We start from the raw sequence: 18,842 nt of genomic DNA, 5'->3' as shown, positions 1-18,842 counted from the left end.
GAACACGGCTAACCGAGGGATCTACCCGCTTCGATACGATAGGGTGAGGTACCTCCCGCTCTGCCACCGATCATTCCAAAGACCGTCGAGCCTTTTCATGACCCATGCCTTTCAAAGTATTCTTCAAATGTTTCACAACTACCCAATTTATTAACAATTTAAAATAGATGTATCCTTAAAATATGATAGAATGGATGTGAGAATACAGGAGGAATTTTACCGGGTAAGGATTAGGTACAGTTAGGTCAATTCAAATAGACCAAATTCTTCCAAAAGAAGTTTATTCTGTTTCAACATCTTTTAAAGTGAAAATTTCTTCGAACAGTATCGTTTGTTTTTTCGTTTTGTTTTTTTTTTATATACTGCGACTTATCTTCACCGGGAGGTTGACAATAATTCACGGAACAAATGGTCAGAGCAATTCTGACACACAGTGGTCGTATTAAAAATGACAATTCTCACAATTAATAGCGCACTAAAATCATGAAAGTAATTACGCTCTGCGGACATTCTATTAACACGTTGATTGCCATAGCAGAAACAACCCCCATAAAATGATTCAAAATTAATCTTTCAATTTTCTACTCCCAATTTCATAATTATTTTAGCTGCGACCCGAATGGCAATTAACTTGTTAAATAATAGCTGATTACTGTAAACATCTTTATGCATCTTATACAGACTATATCCGTGTCTTGTGTCATTTCTTGCGACGTGGACTTCCGTTTCCGCTAATTGCGTGTACATCGAGATAAAAGCACAGTTAGGTAAAAATTAAGCTTCGGTACAATTGTTTGAAACGTTCTTTTCCTGAAATTATCTTCAGGAATTTCATTTAATTGATCTTCCAGTTTCATAGTATAAATTCATGTATCAGGAAAGTGTCTACCTTTTCGATTTGATTGATAAAAAATGTCTTTAATGAGATGATGCGTAACTCAGATAGAAAACTTTTTTAAATAATTTTCTTTACATTTTGGGAGGAGTAAGCGTATTGTCAAATACAAAAAAAAAACAAAAAAAATAGAACATGTGTGGGGGAGCGTACGTCACCCTTATAATTCGACAAGAATACATCTCGTACCGAATGGAAACGAATAAAAGCCATCCAGTTCTGATTCCTCGACAAGTTTCAAACAATAGCTATCCAATGAGATCTCTTCAGACTTTCATAGTCCAGATTTTTATATTTGGAAATGTTCAGAGTTGAAGGATGCAAACTTTACTCCCTTGTAAAGTAATTAAAAAAAATATATGTATTTGTTCTTAATAAGACTAGAGATAACTAAAGATAATCTTTGGTACTTCAGACTAGAGATAATTAAAATGGTATACCATGGTGCAACAGGACAAGAATACATCGAAAAACTTCCAACAATTTTAAATGCAATCATCGATCATTATCAGTCTCCTCCAAAATATTTCTAAACCTCCTCGAACATGACTAGTATCGTCGTATCAAACGAACAAAGCAAGAACGCGATAACTATGCTCGTTGATGAAGAATCAAAGAGACCCCTGCCGATTTCGCGCTAATAACATTATATACAAATTTGTTAAAACAATGACTAGATGATCGCTCTCGCTAGCCAACAACGAATGATCGCGGTGTCATAGAATTTATGACTATCCATCAAACATAAACGATGTGCCCGAACAACCGAGAAAAACACGAAGGTACATGTTCGTCCTGATCTGGAATGGTTCGTCGTGGCCAGGTGGTCGGAATCCGCTCTTGGACACAGGGCGAGAACCGAGGCAAACGTTCGAAAAATTACGTAGCAATGTCCAGCACCAGCAACTCGAGCACCCATTGAAACGACCCATCAATTAAAGAAATCGTCATCATCGAACGGATCGTTCTCCCTCACGAATATGTTCACCGACTCGGACTTTCTGATGTACTGGTCACTTCTCTTGTTATTATTATTATTACTCCCGGCGCTGTACTTCCCTTGCCGACTGTGGTTCTTCAGGGGTAACGTGGTGGTCCGATGATCAGACACGTTGTCTTCGAGTTCGGACTTGAACGTAAATGCGTCGTCATCGTCGTATCTCAGGTCTCCGTTGAAATAGGAGTCACGACCGCTATCCTCAGACACGAAACCATCAGCCGTTTGATGGGCATCCTTGCTGTCACATGGTAGCTCTTCAGGGGTAGCCTTCAGTTCAGAAGATAACCTTTGACGATCAGATGTATCGCTCATCCCACTTGCCGTAGGCGTTAAATCATCCTCAAAATAACTGGACCTCTTGCTATACTCCCTCTGGATGTCCTTCCTGGGCAGATCCTTCGGGTATCTCTTGCTGGAGGATGGACTGGTAGGTGGTGGTGGCTGTTCCATGTCGGAACGTATACGTGGCTCTACCGTGGCTAAAGATTCCACCGCAGATGGGTCGACGTGTTCTATGCTCTGGGCAAAATCGTCCTCGAATGGGCTCTGTGTCTTCGCGTGAGGCTGCCGGGGTTTATGCCGGGGTACCTTCTTCCGGTGTAGACTCTCGCTCTTGGAATCCGGACCCTCGGACCAGTAAGGTCTCTCCGCCCAGCTGTCGTACTCTTGGTCGCTGCCCCAGTAACTCTCGCGACTCCTGGAGCGTTGGGAGGATCTTGGATACGGGTCTGAGTCGTTGTCGCTGCACTCAGACCTGGATGTGCCGAATTTGCCTCGGGATTCGGGGTAAACCATGTCGGCATTGCGACCTTCGTTCGCGCTGTTCGGCCTCTTGGGCCAGTGCCTCTTCCTCCCGGAAAGACTGTATCTTGGTGAATCGTCCCCTGGTCTATCGGAACCGTATTCTTCGTCCCATGTCGTGGGATAATCGTGCGGTCTATCCCTGTTTTCTCTGTAATAGTAATAACCCTCTCTGGTAGCATAGTCAGAGTCGGGTGGTCCTGTCCTTCGGTTCCAGAATCTGGCATCTTCCTCCCATCGTCTTCGCTCGTACTTTCGCCTGGGCCATCTGTCTTCCTCGTCGTAGCCCATGCTCTCCTGACTACCGAACCTATCGTCTTTCCAAAGCATCATTTTCCTCTTTCTCTCGTCGTCGTAGAAAGGTCCGTGCTCGTGGGGCCAGTTCCAACGCTGAGGCTTTGGCCTGCACTTCCAATGCGCCTCGTATTGCTCCTCCTCGTCCTTGTACGGCATCTTCCGATGAGGATAACGCCTGGATTCTTTATCCCACTGGCTCTCGTCGTGCCACGGGGAAGGTTCGCGTGGTCTGTGGCAAGGATTCTTCATCCATGCTGCCTCCCGAGGTTTTTCCACCATTCTGTCACGGAAGCTCCTATCTCGTTTGCTTCCGGGACCACCGAGCCGTGGAGCGTCCATCCGAGGAGGCTCGATTCTGGGAAGACGACTGCACCAGAATCTCTCGTCCCCTCGTATCCTTCCGTTGCTCTCCTCGCTCTCCTCCTCGTCCTTCCATTCATTATCGCTATCTCCAGATTGTCGGTACATGCTTCCTTTAAAGGAAGGCTCCTTATGGAACTCTTTGCCATCGGGTGACCATGGCGAAGTTCCGCTTATGGAATGAGGACCTTCGCAAGGTCTGTCCGAAACGAATAAGCCTGTGTCAAACTTAGCCCAGTTGTCATCCTTACTGTCGTCCCTATCTTGTTTCAACTCCGCGAAGGGACAGAAGATGTCCTCTGGAATCAGTAATTTAGGTGCTCGTTGACTAGAGTCCTTTGGTTCGGAGTGAGCACCGGTGCTCAGCATCTTGATCTCTTCAAAAATATCCATCCCCATTGTCTTACTGTCTTCCTCTTTCTTAGGCTGTTTCTTTGGGCTAGACAGAGGTGGGGTGTCAGAGAACAGGTTCAACAGTTCCACTTCTGCCGAACCTTTTGATTGAGAAGATTGAATCACGGGCGATGCTCGAGGGGAATTGGACAAATCATCCTCGTTCTGTTTAACTGGTGGTTCTGGTTCTCCAATGATTTCGCGCAAAGCAGCGTATTTGTCACTAGAGGTCGACACGGAGGACTTTACCTCGGTCTTCTCCACAATCACCGAACCATTCGTCTCCTCCGCGCTGGTCTCTGTAGCTGGTTTATCAGAATCTTCGTTGGAACTGCTTGGTTTACCGATAGATTCTTTGTCGTCGGCTTTCTCTTCCATTTCTATGGAACTAAGTCTCTCAGAATCTTCCTCGTTTTCCGTTGTAGCCTGCTTTGGCAGAAAATCTGTCGTACCTTCAGCTTCCGTCATCGATTCTGTGATCTTACACTCAGTTTCCTCGGACTGACTCTTCTCAAAGGTTAGTCCCGTAGAAGACTCGCTTGGCTCTTCGATTTTCGCATTGGATGGCTCCTCTTTCGTCAGATCCTCGTTACTGGGCGGAAGTTTCACAGTCAGGTTCACCAACGAAGCCAACGATTCTGTTCTGCTCTCCTCGCATGATTCCTGTTGCTGACTACTAGTTTCAAACTCATCTGGAGGTATTGAAGATGTCTCCTCTTCAACCGTCTCCGTCATTGTAGTATCACCATTCCTCTCCAACTGTTCCAGCTCCAGCAGTTCTCGGAAAACAGCGTACTTATCATAAGTAGCTGATTCCTTGATCTCCTGTTCGGTACTGATATTAGTGAAAGCCTGGCTATCGGTGTAAGATTTTATTTCCACGTTGGACAACTGCTCTGACTTGTAAGCAGTCTGTTCTTGTTTAGCAGGAACCTCCTCTGTATCGCTAGCAGCAGCCTCCTTAGCTGAGAGAGTGGTCAGACACTCCGTCAGTTGTTGAAGAGTCAAACTAGTCAACTCCTTGACCGTCATACCCAAACTGCTAGCTAGCTCGTCCAAATTCGAAGACGTCAGTTGGCTCAAAGTGATGTCCAACGAAGGTTTCGGCTTCTTTGGGCCGGTCGATGTGTTCGTACTGGTAAAAAACGTAGACAAGTTCGTAGTAGGCACCATGGAGCTAAAGGAATCCTCGAACGTGGTCGTGGTCATCGATCCTATCAGATCAGACTTGGACACTTGAACTGGTGGGCTAAAGTTGTCGTCAAACTGACCCTTCACATCGATAGGACTCTTGCTTCTGTCCTTAGTCGTAACAGGTTCGCGTTCAGGGAAATCGTAATGGAAGTAGTCGGTGTGCGGTGGCCTTGGAGGAGGCTTCATCGCTGCTCTGACTCCTTGCTTCTTGGGCGGCAAGGGTGGCGGATTGATCACAATATTGCCAACTCCCCGAGGCGGTGGCTCGGGTACCAGTTCCAGTTCCGCCGACGAAGTGGACAGTCTTGAATTCGCGTCGGACGAGCAGGACTTTAATGGAGACGCCGGTGATTCGTTAGCCGTCGTAAAGTCAACAGGAAACGGCTTGTCTATGGACTTGTTGCTAGGCAGATCAATGTCAAATTCCTTCTTGCGTGCGGATTTGATAGGGCTGGGGAGTTTTACTAGGCCATGCATGGACTCTGTGGAGTCCTTGTCCATTCTACCGAGCAGAGGCACTCCTCCGGAAGCAGGAACAGAGGACACCGCGGGAGATTTCGTCGCGGAAGAATCTTCAGGTGGTAGGGATACGGAAAGTGGTTGATGATGCGTTGGTCTCGGACTAACTTCTGTTGTTTGTGAGGAATCGGGGCAGGTGAACGCTGTCTCGTTCTCGTCGAATCGGTCGAAGTTTGCGAAATTGTTATCGTCGAACTGACTGTCCTTCGATGTCACATCGTTTCGAACCGTCACCGAGTCTAGTGGATCCGAGAGTTCACTGAAATTCGTTGGGAACGTGTCTGCCGAGCTAGTGGGCACTAAGTCTTTCAGGACTTTCTTAGGAGGGTTCTTCAAGTGTTGGAAAAAGTCCTTCTTATCGACGTATGGTTTTATCAGACCGGTTCCTAGGGGATCCAATTCTGTGAAAACGTCTATTTGAGGGCTTTTAGCTTGTGCCTGAAACAATCATCAATTAGAAGTAGTATAATCAACTAGATGAACAGCTTGATTGTATAAAATTTGGACCAGATGATAATTACAGTATAAGCAGTGACCTCTTCCGCTTCCTTTTTGACCGGTGTATTCTTCGCCGAATTAGTCAATTCGCCGTCGCTGAAAAGGTTTTCAGTTTCCTTATCGAACCACTGTACAGAGCCCTGAAGCGGTGGTGTTTTACTCGTGACAGTCGTCGCTGGACTGGACGTGATCGATGACTGAGAACCAGGGATCGTTTGTTGTCGCTCCAAATGACCTCTTTTGGATGATGACGGGGGTGGTGGTAAAATTGGTCTCACGGTATCGTCAAGCTGCAATCACATTTATATTACAGATCATACAATACAAGTAATTATTAAACTGAACATACCTTCATGTTTGCGAAGGAATCACCAAAAGGATCAGTTTCAAAGAGATCATCTGCTGAAGCTGTTTGATTCTCAGGTGTGATCTTGTCCATGTGATGAATTCCTTGTTGTAACGAGTTTAATTCGAAGTGGAGATCGAGTAAATTCGCAATCACTCCACTTTGAGACTCGTTTCGTTTATCAGCTGACTTATCTGCTTCTGAATTTGTATTCCTCACTCGATGGATCGATGACTCTGATCCTGCTGCACCCTATTTCGATTAAAATTTTTAAAGTTTCATGTAACAATTCTATATTTTAAATTGTTACTACCTTAGTATCAGGGGTAGGTTCGGTGAAAATGCCACCAGTATGAAATTTAATAACATTTATAGCATTCTGTTCCAAATGTTGCTTCGTTAATTCAATTTCTTTCTTTTTCAATTCGAAAACCACTTGGAAAAGATCTCGCATCGCTATCACCACCTAAGAGAAGAACGAAAAATTCAATTCGTCTTTCTAAATTTCTAATTTTTAAATCAAAGGAAAAAGTGAGAATGAAATTTCAAGCCCTTTGAATGAGAGGAGGAAGGGATTCGCGTGTAATCGAACAACAATCTCCCGCAGTGTATCGTTGGGGCGGTAGGCCGATCCGCGTAATACAATTATTTACATACCCCTTCGGAATTACCGAGCTACCGAAGTCGATATTGCTTCTACCGATTGGACAAATATCATTTTCGACTCCCTTGCTTCACCAAAACGAATCATTCCCGATAAACGTTCGTATTCGCGCACCAACGATTTCTCAATGGAATCAATGCATAGGAGATTCTCCTTTGTTGTTTATCAAAGGCAATACTCCATTATTCTTAAAAGAAAAAATATTTTATCGATGTTTTCTCTTACTTGGCTCGCCGCTTTATCTGTCTTGATGCCAAAGAAACGATGGCCAGTATCCGGTGAGCCAAAAATATACCCAAACGCTCTTGAATCGCTCATGTCCTGCGCGATAAACGATATTTTATGTACAGGATGATGATACAGGCAGTCCTAGAAAATACACATTAAAAAATGTGAATTGAAGGAAAGATAGAATTGACAAAAAAAATAAAGGAGTTGTAGTAATACTTACCCCTGACTTTTCATCCCTCAAACGTAACCCATCGATGCTGACCTGAACAGCGATTCGTTGTTTGTGTTCACCAGCTGCCCGAATCGCCATTTTCAGATCGGCCAAAGCAGCCTGGCACATCCGGTCCCCACGTGCTTCCGACACTTCTAATATACCGATCAACTTCGCCTTGAACGACACACCTTCCCCAAGAAATCGGGTTGGCTCGTTCTTGACTGGAAAATCAATCAAATAAGTCATCAACTATTGAATATTTCATTATCTGTTGAGTTAGTAGATTCGAAGCAGGGTGCGAAACGATCCGTCCGCGATGCTTTTGAAACCACTCGAACCAATATTGATCGGTCGTACGATCAATTTGTTGGACGAAAGCTTGGAACGAGAATTCTTTCGAGTGTCCTCGAGATAAGCAATTTATTTCACTTTCGCGATACTCTATTCACAGCCCTCTGACAATTAGAAACTCTCTTTCCTGTTGGTAATTGATATTCTGGATATTCTAATATATAAAAATTGTTAACAAATATACCTGATGCACATTGTTTGCACGTAACAAACATGAAGAGCGTTCATAATTCTGACCCATTGGGTCAACATTGTTGAAAAAGGTCAAACGCGTTGCGTTTGAGATATTCGAATCCGCTCGTTGATCAGAACTCCCCCCTTAATCTTTCAAGCTCGTATCGTCGCTCAGCGGTGACTCGATGATTTGCCTTTCCATGGACAATTTATCGAAATCCCCAGCGTGACGCAGAGCTTCTTTACGCACACTTTCGACGACCCCTCGGCAACTTTAATAGCTACGACCACACCGGCACATTTGTTTGAACGAAACTCTCCTGGATCTCGAGTGGAGAACGCCAACTGTCGATACTTGAAACCACGATCCGGATAACCAATTCATCCTACGTGCCCTTTTCTCCTCGTCCCGGTCACCTTGCCGAGCCCTTTTTTCCTATCTTTCCGCCTAATACGAGCGCATGCGAAATCTCTTTACGTTTGCTTCGTGCTGTCACAATAAAACTAGACGCGCGAAATAACGGATCAATAGGTATTGGATGAGTCACCTAACTCACGAACCTCGATGTCATCCTCATTACTGATGTGTAAATCATTTTAATAGACTTCTCTTGGTCAAAGGAAAAGGTAGAGAAAGTTGCCTCCTCACACCATTTTCATTTGCTCTTAGAACCTAGGTGAGAACCTATTTTAAACTCTCCCTAAAGGATCGTTTAAGTTTCAATAAGTGCTCATAATAGATTCGAATCTATCTGATTCAACTTCCAGACCATTTACAAGTATTCTTTAGCAATCGAACTGATATAAATTTGTTGATTCTTTAACAATGAAACAGTTGGAACAGGTGTTACTTCTTCTTTGACCCGCTTGCCTGTGTGCGCTGTCGGTTGCCTATTGTCAGGCGCCCTCGACAAAGGGGTTTCTAATTCAAGAGAAACCTCGAGCTTACTGAATCGTGTTTCTTTTGTTTCGATGAAACGATGAAACTTTAATCTGTAGACTAAGAATTAAACGTCTTCTTTGTATTTAATAGATTTGTACGGGGTATAATAAAGTTGGAAAGAAAAAGAAGCAGAGAAGATTAAAAGGAAACAGAAACTGAGTCTTTAGGTTCATTTTACGTGTTTATGTAATTGAAAACTTTCTTCTTTGCCAAGTAACTTAGTTTACAAAGTTAATGTAAAATGTAAAAGATGAAAAGTTTAAAATAATTCTTGGTAGGGTACAAAGTTGATGGCTCCGCCATCTATTCTAGTACGTGTGAACGCAATCGTAAAAAAAATCCGTTACCACGGTCGGTAAATGCATCCTTAAAAGATAACCGCGAAAATTAGAAAATAACAGTGTTTCTTCCATCAAAAAGGGGTGCTTTCTTTCATTAGTTTTCAAGCCACATATCTCGTGCGTTTTTACAATACATTGAACACACATGAAATTACTTAGCCGGACTCGAATCGAGCGACCGTCGTCTTTCTCCCTCTTAAAGGGGGGAAGCCATATTCCAAGGCTCCCTCTGATCGATCTACGGGGGTGATATCACAAATTTAATGCCCACAAATTGTTTAAGATTCCACTAAAAGGGCTGAAACTCCCGTCCAGCTCGCGTACCTCTCGATTCGAATCGCAACCTGTACACTAAGATCACAAAACGACATAGATACGACACGTTTGATATCGTAGAAAATTCGTAAGGGGTTGGTTATCATTTTTTTCTTACTCACACTTGCACGGACTGTTTTTCTTCCGTAAGGTCTGCATCGATAGTTCCGTGTAGGCGACGAGAGAGTATCGGATATTGGAAAAGAAAATATTACCGATCTTCTCTCTCGGCGCACCCTTGGCTGTCGCACTATCGCGGATAAAATTCTTCAACACAGACACATGTCGTTCACGTCTTTCTCCCTCTATTTCTACGATTCCTCTTCTGTTACTTTCTTTTCCTTTCTACTCCCTCTAGCGTTCTCGCTTACTTCCACACCTTTTCTGTCTCACTCTCTCTCTCTTTCTCTTTTGCCTTCTGGCTATCCTGCCGTTATACTCTTCAGGTTACTCCCTCTGTCTCCCTCGATTTGTGTATTTCCACAGAAGTAAGAGGTTGGCCGGTTTCACATATGGTCGGTGCTTATCGTCCACTGAATACGATCTTACGTCGTCGTAGGCAGCCAAGGGATCATCGAGATCGCGTGGACACGGTTCTGAAATTGGAATTGGTTTCTCGCGAAACACGCACGTCGCGTAAAAATACGAAGGAAGTAACAGCTGCCTCTGCCGGCACGGGTCACCCATGTTAGCCTCTCTTATTGATCAATAATATACAACCATCTAGTACGTGGCGTCGTCGCTTCGGGGCCATAGAGAACATTTCCCGCTTCGCGCACCACGTTTTTCCGCTTTGCAAATTTCCTATTCTTTCTATGTGCTCTCATCACCTACGAGACCAAACTCATCAGCAAGTTTTTCATTCGAAAACGATACAAATACGTACCGTGAACTTGGTGATCCGTGTTTTTAACAGTGGTGATATCGACCGAGACGAAATATCGATGGGTTGACTTACTTTTATTCTTCAGAGTAATATTGTGGCGTTAGTGTTGCTCCAGCTTAGGAGCATCTACCCTTGCGCGAATTTTGTAGATGCGCAGAAGACACGAAATGCGTGGAATTAAAATATTGCATAAAAACGTGTAATTTATAATGCATCGCGTAAACTGAATAACTGATCACATGGTGCTAATGTATTTTTCATTTGTCGTAATATTGTTTTAAACGGAATTTATGGAAAATGATGTACATACCGATGAAGGATCATATATTGATAACAGGAAGTCGAAAAACAATTAAAAATAAAGATATGCGGCAAATTAAAATACAATTTTATACTTTGCACTTGAAACATTTGTTTTTCGCTTCAATAACATCAATTATATTCAAATTATTTGCTTCATTTTCTCTTAATTTAATTTAAAATCAATGGCGCAATTAGAATATAACCGGAAATAAACATCAGTACCATCTATACTGTTTTCTAAGAACTGAAAGCTTCCCCAATTAAACACGGGTGGCGCCACTTGAACTTTCTTACATATTTCCAGCCTGTTGAAGGTTAAATGAATTTTAAAAGCAATATAATAACTTGCGATAAATACCTTACATATATTTAACTTTATAATTCAAAATTTTATTATATTATTTGATTATTCAATTTACAAATATACTTTAAAGTTTCAACAACGAGCAAAATAAATTAAACTAATTATACGAGAAAAGAATAAGTTACTTAATTTCACAAATTTATGCAAGTGCTTCTAGACATATTCGTAAATATAATCTACATCTACAAATATCTAAAAATTAACTACAATTTTACAAGACCTTGCAATCGTTGCAAATATATTCTTTAAACTTATCTAACTACTTGGTACGTAATATTTAAAACGCCGCCTAAACAGCATTAATTTGAATGTGAAAACGAAATGGTACGCGTTACGCCATTGGCTGACGCCGCGCTCTTACCGTCGTGCAGAAGTCACGAGCTCTCAGTTCGCGCACTGCCGCCGTAGCGTGAGGATGTGCATTGTTGTTCGTTGTGTACGTTATTGAAATTAAGAGAAATCGAGATTGTAGTGCATCTAAATATCATTGCCAGCCGTCAATTGTGTTCCGAAGATACTCTTCGACTAATTATTCAGCTAACAAATGAACGCACACCATGACATCCCGTGAATACATTGCTGTAACATTAACGATAATACTGGCATTTCTAACGGTTAACACGGATGCCAGATCATGGGGTAAGTAAATTGATTGTTCTACCGATTGATTTTCTGTGACGAGATATCATATGTTAACGTAGTAACAATAATATTACGCTAAATACACGAGGTCGTATTAGGATGACCGCGTTGCGGGTCGTGCGAGCGCTTCCACCATTCACGCGGCTCTGTTCGTCACGTACGCCACTTTTCGCGGACTGTTTTACCATAGAGAAAGACAAAATACAGCCCAAAGGTGAATGAAACCGACCTTTTATTTGCATCGAGACGTATCATCAGACTCTCTTCTAATTCGTATCGATACGATAATCGAGCGAAACCGTGTTTGTCCTTATACCTGTTTTACGTAATGAATGTCAAATTATGCTCTGCGATCGTGTAGTATTTGCATCTACGTACAACGGTATTGACGTCGTGTAACGTACCAGCAAACTCTGCGTTTTATCGAAAACATTTCGAAACCTTGAAAAAGTGGCCCGGATCGAATTACTTTATCACGTTTCACTCGACTTAGAAACAATTGTTCGCCGGTGTGCTTTGAAGTCACGCGTTTCACGGCCGATATGCACGAGTGCAACGTTTCACGGGTCGCTTTTTCTTTTGCTTGCCCGACACTCGAAAGAAACCCGCGTGTCAACGCGTTTAAAAATAACACGCGACCCCTCGAATTATGTCACAGGGAATTTCGTACGTCTAATCTTTGATCGGTTCTTCTATCTATACAGAAGTGTCAAACGGATAGTAAATACCTTTGAAAAAAGTGATTGGCAATAATCAGATTGATTACGTCCTAAGTGTTTCATTACACTGTATGGAAAAGTGGAAAAAATGAATTACATAATGCATTAACAGATAAGATTGTGCAGGTTTGTTTAATTTTGTAAACATTCAATGTAAATAATTCTTATCAGTCGATCGATATGATATTCTTAGGTAAAAAAATATATTAACAGATTAATTTAATTAGGGAAAAATGCTTTAATTAACCACCGTGCATTTGGCACGGCTATGACAAATATCTATACATGTATATAGTAGGATAAAGGAATAACGATTGGATTATTCGCATTCCAATCGTATTTAATTCGTTTTTCTTTCAAGTGCACCTACTTGTTACGGATAAACGTGACAAGAGCGTTTCAAAACGATTCGAGTATGAGTAGCGATTTTCTTATCGGTTTTAACACGTGGAATAGAAAACCTCGAAGGGATTACGCTTACAAGACGTAAGCGTAAAACGAAGCTTACCAAGATTCGTTCAAAGCACAAATTCCATATGGAAATATTAACGAAGGAAAATGAATCAACTTTGCATATCATTCTTCTGTTCATTAATTTCACGCGTGCACCGCGTAATCGTTTTAATTGATCTCTTTTTTTTTTTGCGTTACCCGATTATAGTTAAACGTGTCGTATAATTTAGAATTTTAATTCTATTTTTATTTTCCAAGTTCAACGTTCCTTTCGTTTGGAAATTTCAGAGCCTAATTTTAATCCATGTACCGTTTTACGCGTTTTGTAGGTCTGGGTCACGATTGACCCGCCCACGGCCGTTCGAAGGTCAATGAAGATTTTCAAAGACTCGGACACAATTAGAGCTATCATATAATTGTCGATTTATTAGTAAAGGTACAATAAATACTAGCTGATTCCCTGTTACAAAAAGCGAAATTTGAAACGTCGTGATCATTCTCAGATTCTTCAATGAAAATGTCCACGATTATTTACGTACTTCTGATGCGACGAACTTGTAACCTTATAGATAATAAATATTTATGAGACACGTGGTTCTTTTTGCATAAAATCGATTCTGTGGTAAATAGAATTCAAAGAAACCCATCGCTATTTCGACAATAGTATAAGTTACTTAACACTCGTACGAGTTAATTGCGAAAACATCAACAATTTATTCCGTGATTCGAACTTTATTCGCATTTACGTGTTTTCTCCTGGTCAGGACAGTCGTTAAACAGGAAATAAAGAATTCGATGATCTTCGACTTTCGATCCGATTCGTTGACATCCTGATAACTTTTAGTATTTTCCCGTTCATTTAGTTAATTACTATATTTTCTTGTTTATCGTACAGAGCGTTGTAACAGTACTTTGGCTTGCACAATTACACGATTTCCCATTGAAATTTTCTTATCGTGTTTGGGACTCTGTTATCTGAAATGATTCAAAGAAGATCGAAAACGTAGGATTAAAGTTATTTTGTCAGAGATTATTTGATATTATAACGGCTTAAGATTTTTCACACAATATATTTAGTGATATATTTTTCTAAAAAGATTGAATTTTCACACGTACTCTGATAATTAAGCTCGTTTTAATTACAATGATATCGTACAATTATAATAACGTTTTGCAATCGGACACCTCGTTTTTCAAATATTAAGAATTTAAGATTTCCGTGCTTTTTAATTTCGACGCGCAGAATTTGAATATCTATGCGCGCGCGGCTACGCATATGAGAGCATATAGTTTAATAATCTTAATTCATTAGATATACTTAGCATAAGGAAAAGAGAATCGTAAATATGAAAAAAATAAATTGATAACCTTAAAGAGACACTTTGTCTATAGGGAAAGATATTAAATAACGATAGAAATATTTTGCTAGGTTTTCCCCTTCTATCTTTTTTTTTTTGATCGATTAAAGAACGGGAATTTCAATTTAATAGTCTCTGAAGAGAAACATTTAAAAAGGGTCGTTGGCGATACGTTCGTCAATTTTATTTCTAATTTCCGAGAAATTATTCTTAGCCTTCTTTTGTGATTTATTAGCGAACCTGGAATTCAATGTATACGCGACAAGCGAGGGGTTAATGTAGAATCAACTTTTAATTACATGATACCGCATTCCGAAAGGGTGATATCTTATTACAACTGTGAGAATAAAAGTGCGTGATGCCACGTACGACGCGCGTTATCTCCTGTTAATGAAACCGAGACTTTAGCTACTAACGTAAGCGAAATTGTCGCTGATACATATGCCAGACATAAGCAAGATATACTTGGAATAGTTGAAAGCAACTCGATACATTCGAATGATTAAATGATTGATATCTTATTCGGTGAAGCCTATTCAATTTTCGGAACTGTCTCGAATGTCTCTAAAGTAAACCTTTCGAAGAAATAAAATGATATTCGCAACGAACTTTATTTGGAAGTTCGGTTACGTGATCCTGGTCTCTGATAAAATTATCGTACCCTCAAAGATACCAAATATGTTTGTTCCTCTTGAATGCGACACTCTTTATATTTCAATAACATTTAAATTATCGCTTCTTAAGCGAGCGTGTAAGTATTGGAGAAGAAATGTCAGATAAATTCCCCCGGTTTAATTGCACCGATAAATAAGTTGATTTATTAACTAATTAGAGATTATTCGATCGCGCTGCGTTTAAATTTACGCTATGTTCGTAACTTTGAACCGAAATTTCTAATTAAATTTCTTTGCATTTTCATATTTTGCAGATTTAGCTGTAGTGATAGGACGCGATGTTGAATTTTTCGCCCGCAATCAGTCGCTAACCGGAAAAGCTAAACTGGCGGAAGCTGAGGCCCTAGCAGGGCTAGCCTATGATGATATTACACGAACAATGTTTTTTAGTGATACAAGCAATAAAAACGTGTCGATATTCGATACCGATTTGACAGACAAGAATTTTACTTTGAAGCCGTTACTTAAAAGTAAGTACATCGACGATAATTATTAAATTTTATTAACAAACTTATAGGCTAATATAGGGAGGTGTAAGGATAACTTCGTTTATTCAAGAATGTACAGTAAATCCCCTTATAATTCATACAAGAAAAATTATAATAATGGTATATTATAACCATAATCCATATTTGAGTATCCTTCTTATTATAGGGGGGTGTACATACTGTACGCTTGAATGTTTCATAAACTAAATACTGAAAATAATTAAAATTGTTTTGCTTGACAAGTTTGGAAAAGTCAGTGCACAGATATCGTGAAGCATAAGCAAACTACCGCTTGCCAAAAGAATCTGTCTAGCATCCAAACATCATGAAAGGTTCACGAATACACGTATAAAATATAATATTTATAAAGAAATTTCTGTATTATCCTCAGGACAAAATAAAAGTCACATCCTAGGGATCGCTTTCGACACGAAGACGAGAACGTTGTTCTGGAGCGATGCTCTGAAAGGTGTGATCATGAAAATGCACGTGCCAGTGGATGGACCACCGGAAGAAGCAATCCTGCTGCACAATTTGACGTACAGGAGTCCACGTGGTATCGCTTTGGACGTATGTAACAGGTGTGCCATTTATGTCCTCTACCTAGACGACGGCAATCTCGGCCAGCTCTTTATTCCATTTCAAAGTTCTCGCGTCGAATACGAAAATCTTATGAAAAAAAAAAAAAAAAATCGAACCGGACAAACGAAACGCGTGGACGAAATGGACGCGCGGATATCTGACCATTATACATTGTTTCCAGTCACATATACTGGGTAAATAGTAATTATACGAATCCGAGCGTCGAGCGCTCGAATCTAGACGGAAGCAATCGAATTACCGTGATTAAAGAAAATTTGTACGAGCCAATAGCTGTGGCTATAGATCATCTCGAAGGGAAGCTGTATTGGATCGATGACGTCGAGGGTTTACGAATTAAAATTGAGCGTAGCAATCTCGACGGTACCGAACGTGAATTGTTGGTTCACCCGAAACGACAACAGCCAGTTTATTTGACCGTGGATCATGATTCCATATACTGGTCCGATTTGGTGCACAAAGCTATCTGGACGATATCGAAAGACGCGAAAGTCGGCGACATGCCGATCATGTTTTATTCTTATCATACGTCGAAAAATGACGCCGATCCCGCTGGGATAATAGCGCGTGACAACGTGGGAAAGATAGATTGTGCGGCGATCAACAGGTCAAGACACAAAACCAGTGTGATCAACTCGACGTTACCGCAGGGAATCGTTGAATCGTATAATAATTTAATTACCAGTACGGAAGAATCGGAATCCACCACCGAGAACTCCAAGCACTGCTTAAACGATGGAGCTATCGATGAGAAAACTGGTAGCTGTAGCTGTAAACTTGGGTAAGTTTTAAATATCTTAAAAATTAAATTGGAATTAAAGATAAAAATTTTAAAATTGTAACGTTTCAGATATACTGGCACGCATTGCGAGATAAATCTTTGTCACAATTATTGCCTCCATCAAGGCAGCTGTAATATAAATAATCACGGATTACCCCAGTGTAAATGCAGTGGCACGTTCGTTGGACCAAGGTGTGAAACAGACCTATGCAAAGATTATTGCTTGCACGATGGTCACTGCTCCGTCCAAAATGATACACCAGTTTGTACGTGTAAATATTCCGAGGGATCTCGTTGTGAAGCTTTATATAATAGTACTGAAATTTGTGAAATGTACTGTACAAATAGAGAGTCAGTTCCTATTAGCATCTCTCATAAACTTAACTGCAGGTACGTTACTTGTACGTTGATTGATGCATTAATTATTCTTACAGTTAGTAATACTTATTGTTTTTTACATAAACAGATGCTCAGAAGTAAATCAAAAAATGGTACAAATGATCGAATCCAGAGAGGACGATGAGTATAGAATACTACTACCCATGTTTGGAGCATTTGTCGCTATGCTTGTTTTTGTAATAATTATACTTAGTTACTATGTAAATAAATTACGAAGGCGACCACGTATCAAAAAGCGCTTCGTTGTCAGCAAAGGCGGTGTAACGCCACTAACTTCTAGACCACAGCTACCAGATAGTCAGTGTGAAATAACCATTGAGAACTGCTGCAACATGAATATCTGTGAAACTGTGAGTGATTCACCAAATAAAATATAAAATATCATTTGCGTGCATGCAATGTTTTTATAGCATGCAATATGTGCAATGAGTAAACAAATTTATAATATATACTGCAGCCATTCTAATTATCTATTTAACTTGGGAGGGAAAGAGTTGATGAAAACATTTTAGATGCATCATATTTTTGCAAAATATTTCTTTTTCTCCTTTGTTACGAATCTCGCTTAATAATCTCATTTTTATTTTTTTACGCTCTAAATATAAACAAATAACATTTTTCATTTTCTTTTTTTAGTTATAAGTACATAATGAAATTAAGATTATTTTTTTTTTATTATCTCAATAAATGTTTTATTAGATAGTTATGACATATACACGTGCGTGTATCATTCATGTTTCGTTGAAATTATTGTAGATTTTAATTTTATGAAATCATACAATGTTGAGTTCTTGACAAGTGTTGCAGTATAGATTAAAATTTAATGACAGTATTAATTAAAAAGAAAATACTTGTATCATTAAGGCTTTAAGTTTAAAATTAAGAAAAAAGAATTAAATATAATAATAAAGTTACTTGAAATTAATAGTAACCTTTGTGTCATATTATTTTTATAAACATTGGGATAGATACTTTTACTATATATAAATTTAAGGATCTCGCTCGTTGTTTTCATCATGCTTCATCCAGGATTCCAAAACGAGCTGGATCATTCTTATTTAAAATCTTATTTTTTACAGCCATGTTTTGAACCAAAATTACGTACCGCGATGCCGGGCAGTAACGGTACTAAGAAAGAAGAGAAGAATTCTTTACTCGATAATATGGAGGAGAATTCGTGGTAGCATAAACTAATATTTCGACGTGACAATTGGCGGAGATCGTGTGGACTTCACGTAAAGTCTGTGAAAAATTTCGCTTCACAGAACTGCACGTCTGTACATAATTCAGGATGCTGTAGTATTATTGTTATATTTAGTGATGATACTTATACAAAAGTACGGGAGTACCGTAATCATGATACAGTCAGAAAAAGAAAACCAAAGGTCTTCTTGAGCACTTAATTTTTATTATATCGTATGATGTATAGGGTTGTGTTCATATAAAGATTATTGCAGGTAACTGTTGAAAACTAATCGATCTATTTTTTTTTTTTTAAATATACAGTTCTATATTTTTCGTAAGAGAACAGGAAATCTTAAGTTTCATAGCATTTATTATACACCCTTGTTGTATATATACATATAAAACTTTCAAAAATTTTGTATATTTCAATTATATTTCCGAGTTCTCAATTTTT

At 39.9% G+C, this 18,842-nt stretch overlaps 2 protein-coding genes across 3 annotated transcripts; one reads left to right on the top strand and one right to left on the bottom strand.

Annotated features, from left to right (window-relative positions):
- Nucleotides 1-233: 233 nt before the first annotated feature.
- Dab (DAB adaptor protein) lies at nt 234-10,750 on the bottom strand. Its single transcript, XM_034328582.2, has 8 exons — nt 10,423-10,750; nt 9,659-10,366; nt 7,419-7,633; nt 7,193-7,336; nt 6,617-6,769; nt 6,307-6,555; nt 5,981-6,247; nt 234-5,897 (listed from the first exon to the last, which is right to left on the bottom strand). Exons 2-8 carry the CDS (start codon nt 9,693-9,695, stop codon nt 1,827-1,829), a joined length of 5,136 nt encoding a protein of 1,711 aa, XP_034184473.1. The 5' UTR covers nt 9,696-10,366; nt 10,423-10,750; the 3' UTR covers nt 234-1,826.
- Nucleotides 10,751-11,468: 718 nt separating this feature from the next.
- On the top strand, nt 11,469-18,711 carry cue (Low-density lipoprotein receptor repeat domain-containing protein cueball). Of its 2 annotated transcripts, none has more exons than XM_034328604.2 (7): nt 11,469-11,728; nt 15,190-15,405; nt 15,815-16,004; nt 16,187-16,804; nt 16,874-17,194; nt 17,271-17,553; nt 18,283-18,711. In XM_034328604.2, exons 1-7 carry the CDS (start codon nt 11,647-11,649, stop codon nt 18,385-18,387), a joined length of 1,815 nt encoding a protein of 604 aa, XP_034184495.2. In that variant the 5' UTR covers nt 11,469-11,646; the 3' UTR covers nt 18,388-18,711. The 2 variants fall into 2 exon arrangements, with proteins under 2 accessions (XP_034184495.2, XP_034184497.2); XM_034328606.2 differs by lacking the exon at nt 11,469-11,728 and adding an exon at nt 12,306-12,576.
- The last annotated feature ends 131 nt before the right edge of the window (nt 18,712-18,842 follow it).

The sequence above is a fragment of the Osmia lignaria genome, chromosome 1, assembly GCF_051020975.1.
Source record: "Osmia lignaria lignaria isolate PbOS001 chromosome 1, iyOsmLign1, whole genome shotgun sequence".
NCBI classification, from domain to species: Eukaryota; Metazoa; Arthropoda; class Insecta; order Hymenoptera; family Megachilidae; genus Osmia; species Osmia lignaria.
Note: the sequence above shows the minus strand (reverse complement) of the source record. Positions and strands in the feature narration are given on the sequence as shown.